At 36.0% G+C, this 14,009-nt stretch overlaps 1 protein-coding gene across 5 annotated transcripts in view; it reads right to left on the bottom strand.

The window, feature by feature from the left end:
- TTC6 (tetratricopeptide repeat domain 6) overlaps positions 1 to 14,009 on the bottom strand; it is a 201,541-nt gene that overhangs the window by 87,886 nt on the left and 99,646 nt on the right. For all 5 annotated transcript variants that reach the window (XM_024982079.2, XM_024982078.2, XM_010817188.4 and 2 more), the window contains one exon: positions 5,765 to 5,869. In XM_024982079.2, coding sequence (XP_024837847.1) covers positions 5,765 to 5,869 — 105 coding nt within the window. The remainder of the gene's footprint in view (positions 1 to 5,764; positions 5,870 to 14,009) is intronic.

Below are 14,009 nucleotides of genomic sequence, written 5' to 3'. Positions count from 1 at the left end.
GAGAGATAAATTCATGGGTAAAATCTAAGGATTATTGCATAAAATGATAAGAATAATATCTTCTGAATTTTAAAAGATAAGGATCTAAAAATGTATCAAAGTAAGAACACATTAAATCAAGAAAGAGTAAATGGAATAACAAGTTTTCAAATAATTGCATTTTCCTTGAAGAGTATAAAGGTATTGATTAATATTAGATATTGATAAATTAAACATGTATGTTCTAGGGAGACCACCATAGGAATAAGGAACAATATATATAACTTCCAAAACAGGGATAATAAAATATAATTTATCCAAATAGTTAAAAATAAAATCAGAATATATTATACTCAGACCACTGAAATTTTTTTAAAAGGAATAACAAAAAAAGACAAATTTAAGAAAAGAAATAAAAAGAATATAAAACAAACAAAAGGCAATATCTAGCTTATGAATTTTCAGACAAAGAAGGGGACTGTAACATTTTGGCAAATTTGCTATGTAAACAGTACTAAATTTGTCATTGTACAATGAAGTTTCATTTTGATTTCTGGGATACTGCTAACTGTTAAGACTTTGTAAATTCTTCATTTTATAATGGAAGTATCGGGAGTTGGTGATGGACAGGTAGGCCTGGCATGCTGCGATTCATGGGGTCACAAAGAGTTGGACACGACAGAGTGGCTGATCTGATCTGTTTTTTAGAACGATTGAGTAAATTGCTTAGTTTGTCCAAATTAAAAAAAAAAAAAAAGGCAGCATCTATAAAAAACAAAAATCAAATGGCAGGATAAAACAAAAAATACCAATAACCATAATATATGTAAATAGGTAAAATTTGCTTTTAAAAAATGAGGCACACAGATCTTTGTATCTAAATGAATTTCCCATTCAAAGGAACCAATAGTCTTTGAACAAAGGTCTGATTCCAGTTCTAGTGAATGGAAAGTGTCCTGGGCCCTCTTTCTGTACCAGAAAGTCTTGTTGGATCTTTGTCCTTCTGGTCACTGGATTTGAACAATCACCAAGAGCAATTTATTTTTGAACTAGCTTTGTAATGTGTTACTCCATTTTCAACAGTTCTAACCAAACTTCTTAAAATTGCTGCAATTTTTACTTCTGTTCAGGCAATTCTGCCTTCTCTCAGTTCCCTATATTCACACTTTTATCCACACAAAGACAGAAAAATATGTGTCCATGCTTTATAAACACACAGTTTAGTTAACACTATACTAATATCACAGATTCCTCTATTGTGTCAGTTCAGTTAGAAGCAAATGCTACCAATGGAGGATAAAGAGAGAAAGAGCAGTAGGCAGGGGTTGCCTTCAGACCATAATCCAACAACTGTGGAAGGGGAAGAGAGATTTTTAATCTTAAATTGAAGTGTAGAATTACAATGTTGTGTTAGTTTCAAATGCATAGCACAGTGATTCAGACATTGTTGCTTAGTCGCTGTCATGTCTGACCCCATGGACTGTAGCCCACCAGGCTCCTCAGTTCATGGGATTTTCCAGGCAAGGGTACTGGAGCGGGTTGCCATTTCTTTCTCCAGGGAATCTTCCCTCGTCAGGGATCATACACATGTCTCCTGCACTGTCAGGCAGATTCTTTCTTTACCTTTGAGCCACCAGAGAAGCCCATAATCATATATCAAAAACCTTGCTAAAAAAAAATTAAATGGATGGTTTTACACTAGTGTGAGTAGAGCAATTTGATGAGTAGAAAATAAAGCATCTGTACTTGAAAATAAGTGAAAAAAAGATCCCTGAAAAAAATACTAAATTAACTTCTAGAAAATTTATTCTAGGGGAAAAAGAAAATTCCCCAAATATCATTAGAAATGATAAAGAAAATAATCCAACTTTAGAAATGGAGATTAAAACTAAAGAGAGACTATATACAAACTCTGCATATAAACTTATAAATTTCAACTGAATAGATGGTTTTTTGTAAGAATATATGTTACCAATTGACTTGAGAAAAAAATATTAAGCATGAGTAACCCAAGAATTAGAAAATAAAAGGTTCTAATTGTCAAAAGTTACCTTCCCAAATAGCTCAAATGTTCCTAGACAGTGGATTCTTCCACAATTTCAAGATTATTCCTATGTTCTTTCAATTCCAGAATATTAAAAAAATGAAATGCTAACCAATTAACTTTATAAAGCAAGAATAACCTTGATAAGAGTCCAACAAAAAATACACTACATATATATTTCACTCATTAGTATATATTTTAAAAAACAATAAAATATTGCCTAACAGAATTCAATATAATATTTAAGAATAATACATCATAATCAAGTAATGCAAGGAATGTAAAGATGTTTCAATATCAACATTGACGTTGATGACCCCATTTCAAGCAAAGGCATATATGGACAGAATTTCTTTATGTCTGACTTATGCTATTACCCTGGTTGTTCTTTCCCTATGATTAACTTTTTTGTCTTATTCTTTTCCATATATGTGTTATTAGTAATCTATCTAAAATCCTATGCAAATAAAATAATTCTAAATACCATTAAAACTTTATGCACAATGATGTTCATCATAGAATCATTTTAAGAGGAAAATATAAGTAGGAAGAAGAAAAGGGGGAAAGGAGACAAAAAGGAAAAGGAGGAGGAAGAAAAAGAACTTTTAACAATGAAAGAAAGTGGACCAAGAAGTGGACAGTAATTGTCTTGAGGGAGAAAAATAATAGACTCTTTTGGTTTTCCTCTCTTGATTTTTCTACTTTGAGACTCCATGGACTGTAGCCCACCAGGCTCCTCTGTCCATGGAATTCTCCAGGCAGGAATACTGGAGTGGGTTTCCATTTGCTTCTCCAGGGGATCTTCCCAACCCACGGACTGAACCCGGGTATCCTGCATTGCAGGCAGATTCTTTACCATCTGAGCCACCAGGGAAGCCCTTTAAAATAAGCAGTGTAACATAAAATGTTAAATACCTTAAGGGAAGAAGAAAACAGATTAATAATTGTATTAGGTTTCATTCTTTTACAAGTGGTTGACCAGATTTCCTAGCACCACTTGTTAAAGAGATTATCTTTAATCCATTGTATATTCTTGCCTCCTTTGTCAAAGATAAGGTGTCCATATGTGCGTGGATTTATCTCTGGGCTTTCTATTTTGTTCCATTGATCTATATTTCTGTCTTTGTGCCAGTATCATACTGTCTTGATAACTGTGGCTTTGTAGTAGAGCCCAAAGTCAGGAAGGTTGATTCCTCCAGTTCCATTCTTCTTTCTCAGGATCGCTTTGGCTATTCGAGGTTTTTTGTATTTCCATACAAATTGTGAAATTATTTGTTCTAGCTCTGTGAAGAATACTGTTGGTAGCTTGATAGGGATTGCATTGAATCTATAAATTGCTTTGGGTAGTATACTCATTTTCACTATATTGATTCTTCCAATCCATGAACATGGTATATTTCTCCATCTATTAGTATCCTCTTTGATTTCTTTCACCAGTGTTTTATAGTTTTCTATATATAGGTCTTTAGTTTCTTTAGGTAGATATATTCCTAAGTATTTTATTCTTTCCGTTGCAATGGTGAATGGAATTGTTTCCTTAATTTCTCTTTCTATTTTCTCATTATTAGTATATAGGAATGCAAGGGATTTCTGTGTGTTGATTTTATATCCTGCAACTTTACTACAGTCATTGATTAGTTCTAGTAATTTTCTGGTGGAGTCTTTAGGGTTTTCTATGTAGAGGATCATGTCATCTGCAAATAGTGAGAGTTTTACTTCTTCTTTTCCAATTTGGATTCCTTTTATTTCTTTTTCTGCTCTGATTGCTGTGGCCAAAACTTCCAAAACTATGTTGAATAGTAATGGTGAAAGTGAGCACCCTTGTCTTGTTCCTGACTTTAGAGGAAATGCTTTCAATTTTTCACCATTGAGGATAATGTTTGCTGTGGGTTTGTCTGGTCAACTACTTGCAAAAGAATGAAACTAGAACACTTTCTAACACCATACACAAAAATAAACTCAAAATGGATTAAAGATCTAAACATAAGACCAGAAACTATAAAACTCCTAGAGGAGAACATAAGCAAAACACTCTCTGACATACATCACAGCAGGATCCTCTATGACCCACCTCCCAGAATATTGGAAATAAAAGCAAAAATAAACAAATGGGACCTAATTAACCTTAAAAGCTCCTGCACATCAAAGGAAACTATTAGCAAGGTGAAAAGACAGCCTTCAGAATGGGAGAAAATAATAGCAAATGAAACAACTGACAAACAACTAATCTCAAAAATATACAAGCAACTCCTACAGCTCAACTCCAGAAAAATAAATGACCCAATCAAAAAATGGGCCAAAGAACTAAACAGACATTTCTCCAAAGAAGACATACAGAGGGCTAACAAACACATGAAAAGATGCTCCACATCACTCATTATCAGAGAAATGCAAATCAAAACCACTATGAGGTACCATTTCCCACCAGTCAGAATGGCTGCGATCCAAAAGTCTACAAATAATAAATGCTGGAGAGGGTGTGGAGAAAAGGGAACCCTCTTACACTGTTGGTGGGAATGCAAACTAGTACAGCCACTATGGAGAACAGTGTGGAGATTCCTTAAGAAACTGGAAATAGAACTGCCCTATGATCCAGCAATCCCACTGCTGGACATACACACTGAGGAAACCAGAAGGGAAAGAGACACGTGTACCCCAATGTTCATCACAGCACTGTTTATAATAGCCAGGACATGGAAGCAACCTAGATGTCCCTCAGCAGATGAATGGATAAGAAAGCGGTGGTACATATACACAATGGAGTATTACTCAGCCATTAAAAAGAAAACATTTGAATCAGTTCTAATGAGGTAGATGAAACTGGAGCCTATTATACAGAGTGAAGTAAGCCAGAAGAAAAAACACCAATACAGTATACTAATGCATATATATGGAATTTAGAAAGATGGTAACAATAACCCTGTGTACGAGACAGCAAAAGAGACATTGATGTATAGAACAGTCTTATGGACTCTATGGGAGATGGAGAGGGTGGGAAGATTTGGGAGAATGGCATTGAAACAGGTAAAATATCATGTATGAAACGAGATGCCAGTCCAGGTTCGATGCACGATACTGGATGCTTGGGGCTAGTGCACTGGGACAACCCAGAGGGATGGTATGGGGAGGGAGGAGGGAGGAGGGTTCAGGATGGGGAACACATGAATACCTGTGGCGGATTCATTTTGATATTTGGCAAAACTAATACAATTATGTAGTTTAAAAATAAAATAAAATTAAAAAAAAATAAAATAAAAGCTATTACCTTGAATTAGAAAAAAAAATAATTGTATTAGGTAGTTTTAAACTTTTTTAAACAATAACTAAAAATTCACTTTTAAAAGCAAATAAGCATATCATAAAGATCTTCTAAACAGCCCAAGATGCTTTATACCTGGTCAGTCAAATAATTCTTTCAGAAAGAAAGGAGAATATTTTTCTTGACTAGCTAAAGTAACATGGATAAGTCCAACCATTTTCTTAGAAATACACCTATAAGTGTACATGTATAAGTGTACACATAGTTATAAGCTTATAAGTATATGTGTATATATGTACACACATATAATATATATATAATTATTTATTATACGCATACTTTCTATAGTGCCATCCAATCATTCAGTTATTGCAGTCTTTACTGACAATTTACATAATAACTTCCAGTAAAACTTAATATCATAATTAATTATACAGTTTAATTAGTAAACAACAATAGAGAAAAGTCATTCTGCATTTTACCTCATATTTTGGATATATGGTTTCCTTCATGACAGATACTGGAACGGAGAATTTGGGTGAAGTTAGATTCCAAAACAACTTTGTAACTCCTGGATAAGCAGACACCTTTGAAAATAACATAAAAAGGATATTAGAAACTAATAAATAGCCCCTAGGATAAACACTCAAGCTTCTATCAAAATTAGTTCTAGTTCCTGAGAGAATGAGGTGATTGGTTCCACAGTCTCTGAAAATCTGGGAAAGACAATTGATCATACGATCTGATCTGGCAAGATTAGCAAAAATAAAAAGTCAGCAGTTTCAAGTGATGCCGAGGATGTGGGAAACTAGTAAAATCACACTAGAGGCAAACTGGTCATTTCTAGTAAAATAGAAAAATGTACATGCCACACGATCCAACAATTTCACTTCTAGCTATATGGTCTAAGGAAATTCTTTCACATATGCATGAGGAGATATGTACAAGGATGTCAATACAGAATATGAAATAGCAAAATCATAGCCCAATCTAAATGTCAATTAATAAGTAGATGAATAAAATGTAGTATATTCATTTAACTAAACACTGTAAAGACATTCCAGCACAAACATTATCAACCAGAAATGGATCTTGCTGTTAAGTCACTTCAGTCGTGTCCAACTCTGTGCGACCCTGTAGATGGCAGCCCACCAGGCTCCCCCATCCCTGGGATTCTCCAGGCAAGAACACTGGAGTGGGTTGCCATTTCCTTCTCCAATACATGAAAGTGAAAAGTGAAAGTGAAGTCGCTCAGTTGTGTCAGACTCTTCGCAACCCCATGGACCACAGCCTACCAGGCTCCTCCATCCATGAGATTCTCCAGGCAAGAGTACCGGAGTGGGTTGCCATTGCCTTCACCTTTTAAACAGTCTGCTACTGCTAAGTTGCTTCAGTCGTGTCCGACTCTGTGCGACCCCAGAGATGGCAGCCCACCAGGCTCCCCCGTCCCTAGGATTCTCCAGGCAAGAACACTGGAGTGGGTTGCCATTTCCTTCCCCAGTGCATGAAAGTGAAAAGTGAAAGTGAAGTCGTGTTCGACTCATTGCGACCCCATGGACTGCAGCCTCCCAGGCTCCTCCATCCATGGGATTTTCCAGGCAAGAGTACTGGAGTGGGGTGCCATTGCCTTCTCCAAGATGGATCTTAGTAGCATACTATTTAACAGTAAAATAAGCATGATTTAGAAAGATACCTACAAAGTCACGTCATTTATATAAACATTCCTAGAACACACAGAACTACAGGATTTATTGTTTAAGGTCACAAGTACACCTAATAAAGTAAAAAATCATGGAGTGGGAAAAAAAACACAATTGTAACAGTAACTGTCCTTGGGTAAAAAGGAAGAGAAATGGAATTAAGAAGTACAAGAGGACTTCATCTGTTCTTTAAATGTCTTTTAAAAAAACTGAAACAGTATGACAAAATGTTAATTACAAACACACATGTAGTCATGTGTTCGTTAGTTTGGTTTCTGTATTTGTTTAACTTTTTCCAAATAAAAGTTGAAATTTTTTAAAAATTATTTGGGAGGTCAAGAGGAATCCCACAATGAAATGTGGAATATAACAAACCAATCTAATTGTATTATAAATATATGAAACAATCTCGATGAAAGGGGGAAGAAAAAAAATTGCTGACCTTAGTAACTTTGGAAATGAGTAAAGTATATAACACTACAGGCAAAATAAACTGTACATTGTGCTACCCTGTAGTTAATAAGGTTATTTTCCACAAGAATATGGGTAAATAATTCTGAAATTTCTATACTGGAATTGAATAATTAGGTAAATGGATGGAGTGTGGGGGCAACCAGGTTTGTCACTAACTATTGGGAGTTTAAAGATTAAGCAGGGGACGAGGTTAGAACGATCCATGTGGTCATGAATTAGAGGTGGAGACATCAGTATGAACTCATGAATAGCTTAAGTTAGACAAAGATGGTTACATATAGAAATACCACACTATGTGCATTTACTAAATTTATTATGTATATTAAAATATGTGTATTTATAGGAAGGAGTTAGAATACAGGCATGTATTTGTGTGAGCTGAGAAGGCCTAGAAGCAACAGAGACCTGGGGGCAACAAGCACATCCAAAGGCCAGATCTTAGTTTCTAATTACATTCTCCAATAGGGACCTGAGACTTCCTGTAGAAATGGCTGACTCTGTGGCCTGGCACAGGAAATAAGCAAGATGAGCCTGGAACATCTGCACTGCCAGTAATTAAATGTTAAAAAAAAATTCCACAGTGATAGGGTCTGTCAAAGGGACACAGGAGACAACTGAAGGAGCTCTCAATGACCAACGCTCAACAGTCTTAGCAAAATAATAATAAATAGTATTAGAGTATAACTCGGGCTTCCCAGGTGGGTCAGCAATGAAGAATTTGCCTGCAACGGAGAGACTTAGGAGATACCGGTTCAGTCCTTGAGTGGAGAAGATCCCCTGCAGAATGGCATGGTAACTCAACTCCAGCATTCTTGCCTGGTGAATCCCATGAACAGAGGAGCCTGGTGGGCTACAATCCATAGGGTTGCAAAGGGTCAGACATGACCAAAATGACTGACCACAACTCAAAGTATAAACATCTATGAGTCTTACTGATATAAGCAAGTGACTGAATAAATAAATGGGAAGAAGAGATATCCTGTCCGGGTGAATTCAAATTAGTTTTTATAGATAATCTGCCCTCAAGGAGACGGAGCGTGGCTCTTCGTTTCTTAAGTGTGGGCTATATATAGCAACTTCTTTCCAGACTACAGTATGGAAAGGGAGCAAAAAAGAAAAACTTCACAGTGAAGCATTCTGGCAGACACTGCCTCAGCCGGACAATTAAGGTCAACATCAACAATGGTAAGTCATCACATTGGTAATATGTACTCTGGATATGATAGGATGAAAATGGCACCTCAGTGGTCTTCCTCCCAAAATCACATAACACACAATCAAATCAAAAAGAACATCATGTGAGACTTTGCTAGTGGTCCAGTGGTTAAGAATCACCTTGCAATGCAGGGGATGCTGGCTGAGGAGCTAAGATCACACATGCCACAGAGCAATTAAGTCCGTACGATATCACTGAGACCAGAGGCAGCCAAATAAAATAATAGATATTTGGGGAATAGTCTACAAAATATCTGACAGTACTCCCCCAAACTGTCAAGGTCATCAAAACAAGGAAGTCCCAGAAACTATCACAGCTGAGAGAAGCCTAAGGAGACATGGCAACTACATGAAATGTGGTATCCACTTCTATCCTGGAACAGAAAAAAGGACATTACCTTAAACTAAGGAAATCCAAATGAAACATGGATCTTAATTAATCATAAAGTATAAATATACTTTATGGTTATTTGGTTCATTGGTTTGAACAAATGTATCATACAGCTGTCAGATGTACTGGGAGTTTTCTAGGGCTATTGTAGCAAATTACCAGTGGATGGCTTAAAACAACAGAAATTAATTCTCTGAGTTCTGGAAACAAGAAGCCCAAAATCAAAATGTTGGGAGGGCCATGCTCCCTCTGAATGCTATAGAGAATTCTGCCTTGCCCCTTCCTGGCTTCTAGTGGTTGCCAGCCACCCCTGGCACTCCTTGGCTTGCAGTGGCATTGCTCCAATTTGCTTCTATCAGCCCATGGCGTTCTTCCCTGTGTGTCTATGTGTTCACAGGGTTTTCTCCTCTTATAAGGACAGTCATATTGAATTTAGATATGTAGAGCTTACCCTAAATCCAAGATGATCTCATTCCAAGATTCTTAATTACATCTGCAAAGACTCTATTTCCAAGTAAGGTCACATTCATGGGTTAGGATCTGGATATATCTTTTGGGTATGGAGAGGGAAATGGCAACCCACTCCAGCATTCTTGCCTGGAGAATTCCATGGACAGAGAAGCCTGGTGGGCTATGGTCTATGGTGTCACAGAGAGTCAGACACAACTGAGCAACTGAGCACATATCTTTTGGGGACCACTATTTACCCATCATTATTGTATTAATATAATAATAGGGGGAACAGAGTGGGAAATCTCCATACTGTCTTTGTAATTTTTCTGGAAGTCTAAAACTTTTCTAAAAAATAGAGTCTACTATCAATAAAATAATAATAATAAAACAAACAATAAAAGAAAAAATGTTTAAATAGTTGGAAGTGAAAAAATTAATCAGGCATTCATGACAAGATTTGAAGAATTGTGAGTTTTTTTAATTATAGCTGTTTGAGTCCATGGTATTCCTGGTAATTATGTTTTCTGTAACTTTCACTAACTCTGAGCAATACTTAATTGGACCAAACATTTTCCCCAACAAGATTTGTGGCTTCCCTGGTAGCTCAGGTGGTAAAGAATTTGCCTGCAATACAGAAGACCACAGTCCAATCCCTGGGTCAGGAAAATCCCCTGGAAAAGGGAATGGTTACCCACTCCAGTATTCTTGCCTGGAGAATTCCATGGACAGAGGAGACTGGCAAGCTACAGTCTGTGGCATCACAAAGAACTGGACACAACTGAGCGACTAAGCACGCACACACGCATGAAATCTTAACAGAATTCCTTGGTGGCTCAGCAGTGAAGACTCTGCCTGCAATGGGTTAGGAAGATCCCCTGGAGGAGGATATGGCAATCCACTCTAGTACTCTTGCCTAGAGAACCCCGTGGACAGAGAAGCTTGCTAGGCTGCAGTCCATAGTGTTGCACAGAGTCAGACACGTCTGAAGCGACTCAGCAGCAGCAGCACGAAACCTTAACAGCCACCATCTCCTGGAGCATGGCTGTTACACAGACTTTTAGAGTAATATCCAAAGACCCAAACACCGTAAATAAAAATTCACAATTATAAGCTGATACTGAGTCTTCACCACTTTTATTTCTCAACTAGATCACATTTCTTCTCTACCAACAGAGTATTTATTTAGAGAAAGGTAGATTTTTTCAGATGCTATGTTCATTCGTGTACCATAGAAATTCAAAATTGTTTCCATCTCACTCATCCTCTGTTTTGGTGGACACACTGCATCCCTTTATGCTGCATAGACCTAGAGTCAGGAATTCCTTGATAAAAGATGAAAAAACTCTTCCAAAATCAGTTGAAAATTCTTCTTCCAAAGATCACCTAGAAATTAAGATTTCAGATATTCAAATGATATGTCACATACAATGTGGTAAACCTTTCCTTGTAGTAGATAGACTTTCAGCAGCTTGAGCATCTAGAATAAAATTATTTCCCTAGAAGAAAGTAATATACAAGCTTCTAAATGTGAAGACAGAAAAATCTATCATTAAACAGCACTATTTTGTTCTCAAGGAAAAGCACCTATGCACTTTCAGGAGAGATATGTCAAATTAAACTAGCAAAGAAACACTCATCATGGTATACCAGTTTCCCCAACAATCCTCAGAACTTTCTAAGAGAAAATCAGGAAAACAGAAGCAGCCAGATCGGTGGCTGTTAGAACTTGATTGCAGAGCAAACTGAATTACTAACTATAATTTAGTAATTATGGAGCAGGGTTTCCCTGGTAGCTCAGATCGTAAATAATCTGCCTATAGTTTAGGAGACCCAGGTTCAGTCCCTGGGTTGGGAAGATCTCCTGGAGACAGGAATGGCAACCCACTTCAATATGCTAATCTGGAGAATTCCATGGACAGAGGAGCCCGGTGGGCTACAGTCCATGGGGTCGCAAAGAGTCAGACATGACTTAGTAACTAACATACATACACACACACAACTATAAAGCAAGCTAGGTTAATTAGTTTAACAGCACCTGCACAGCCCCTAAGGTTACTATGTATATTACAACCCAATGTAATAACCATGTTCATACTAAAGACCCAATAGTTTCAGATTTTAAATGCAACAAACATTTTTAGCTGTACAAATGGTCATTTATTACACGTTCTTTTTAACTAAGTTTAATTTTTTAGCACTGGTCCAACAACCATAATTTTTATTAAATTTTTAAGCTAATTATAAATTCACATGCAGTTTTAAGAAATAACACAGAGACTATCTTTTACCCAGTTTACCTCAAAGGTAACATCTTGCAAAACTGTGGTACAGAATCACAAACAAAATATTGACATTGATATAGTTAAGATATAGAACATTTTCATCACCATAAGTGATCTCATGTCTTTTATAAACACACTCCACTCATTCCCACCCACTCCAATCCTGAAACCCTGGAAAACCCGAATCTGTTCGGCATTTCTGTACTTTTGTCATTTCCTGAACGTTATATAAGAATATCATCCAGTATGTAATGTTTTGGAATTGGTTTTTTCCAGCATAATTCTCTGAAGATTTATCCTTATAGTTTATGTATTCATCCTGCAACATGCTTAATAGTATTGATGGTTGCATGTTTATTTTGATTTTTTAACTGTCAAACTATTTCAGGGGTCTGAGAAGGGAGTTTTGTAGGCCTTTCCTTAACATTATAGAGCTATTCAAATTATCTATTAATATTTCATATTGAGTGAGTTGTGGTAGTTTGTGTTTTTTGAGGAACTGCTCTATTTTGTCTAAGTTGTCAAATTTATGTGTGTAGAGTTGTTTATACTGTTCATGGGGTTCTTGAGGCAAGAATACTGGAATTGCTTATATAAATTGCTTATATTAACAACTGGATTTGCTTATAGTATTGCCTTACTAGTCTTTTGATGTCTGTAGGGTCTGCAGTGATATCTATTTCATTTCTAATATTAGTAATTTGTGTCTTTTCTGTTTTGTGTCAGTTTTGTAGAGATCAATTTTTTGTAAGAACTATTTTGTCTCAGTGATTTTTCTCTATTGTTTTCAACTTCAGTGATTTCTGTTCTTCCTTATTCTTTTCCACCGCTCACTTTTGGTTTATTTGGCTCTTCTTTCTCTAGGTTCTTGCTTAAATTATTGATTTGAGACTTCTCTTTTTTAATTGGAAGCATTTAGTGTTATAATTTTTCCTCTTGGCATTATCTCTGTTCCATAAATTATGATATGTTATATTTTCAATTTAATTCAGTTTAATTGGTTTTCAAAGTACTTTTTAAATCCCTTGATACACCCTCTTTAACCCATGAATTAATTATACCTGTATTGTTTAGACTCCAACAGTTTGGAGATATTTCTGTTATCTATGCTATTGATATCTAGTTTGATTTCATTATGGATTTATCTTGGTATATCTTCTGCAGGAACTCAAAAAGAGTAAGTATTCTGCTCTGATTTGGTGTAGTGTTCTGTACATTTCAATTAGATCCTGTTAGTTGAGAGTCATTGATTTTTCTGTATCCCTGCTGATTTTCTAGTGTTCCACCAACTATTTAGAGAGGAGCATTGAGGTCTCCAATTGTAATTGTGAATTGTCTATTTCTGCTTTCAGTTCACCAGCTTTTGCTTTACATGTTTTACAATTCTGCTATTTTGTGCACATGCTTTTTAAGACTACTATGTCTTCCTGGCGGGTTGACATTTTTGTCATAATGTAATCTCCTTCTCTGTCTCTTGCAACTGTCTTTGCTGAGAGGTCTACTTTATCTGATATTAACATAGTCACTCCTACTTCTCTTTGATTAATGTTTGTATGACTTATCTGTTTTATTCTTTTACTTGCAGCCTCTCTAAATCATTATATATGAAGTCAGTTACTTGCGGATAGTAAATAGTTGGGTCATTTCTTTTAATCCACTCTGCATTCCCTGTCACTTAATTGGTGTATTTAGACCAATAATATATTTAAGTTAGGGATTTCATCTGTCATTTCATTTTTGTCTTCTGCTTGTTCTCTCTGGTTCCTCTTGTTTCTCTGTTTTCTTTTCCCTGCTTTCCTTTTACATGGACATATTTTAGAATTCCACTTTTATTTATCTGTGGTGTTTATGAATACGCCTCATAGATTTTTAGTCTTGCTCTAGGTGTTACATTATATAAACATAACTTATCAAAGTCTACTGATGTCTGCACTTTACCAGTTCAAGGGTGTGTAAACCTACCTTCTTTTATGTCTCCTTTCTTCATTTATAATGCAGTTGTCTTAAACATTTCCTCTCTATACATTTAATGGTATGGTAATTTTTGCTTCAACCGACAGACATCATTTAGAAAACTCAAAACGAGGAGGAAAATTCTTTATTGCATTTACTCACATTTTTGCTTTACTTGTTTTTGTTCCTTCTAGATATTCCAAGATTTCATCTTTCATCATTTAAGAACATCCTGCAGGCTTTCTTTCAGGGTAAATCT

Source organism: Bos taurus, chromosome 21 (assembly GCF_002263795.3).
Source record: "Bos taurus isolate L1 Dominette 01449 registration number 42190680 breed Hereford chromosome 21, ARS-UCD2.0, whole genome shotgun sequence".
Taxonomy (NCBI): Eukaryota; Metazoa; Chordata; class Mammalia; order Artiodactyla; family Bovidae; genus Bos; species Bos taurus.
The sequence above is the reverse complement of the archived record's forward strand: the minus strand, read 5'-3'. Positions and strand labels throughout refer to the sequence as shown.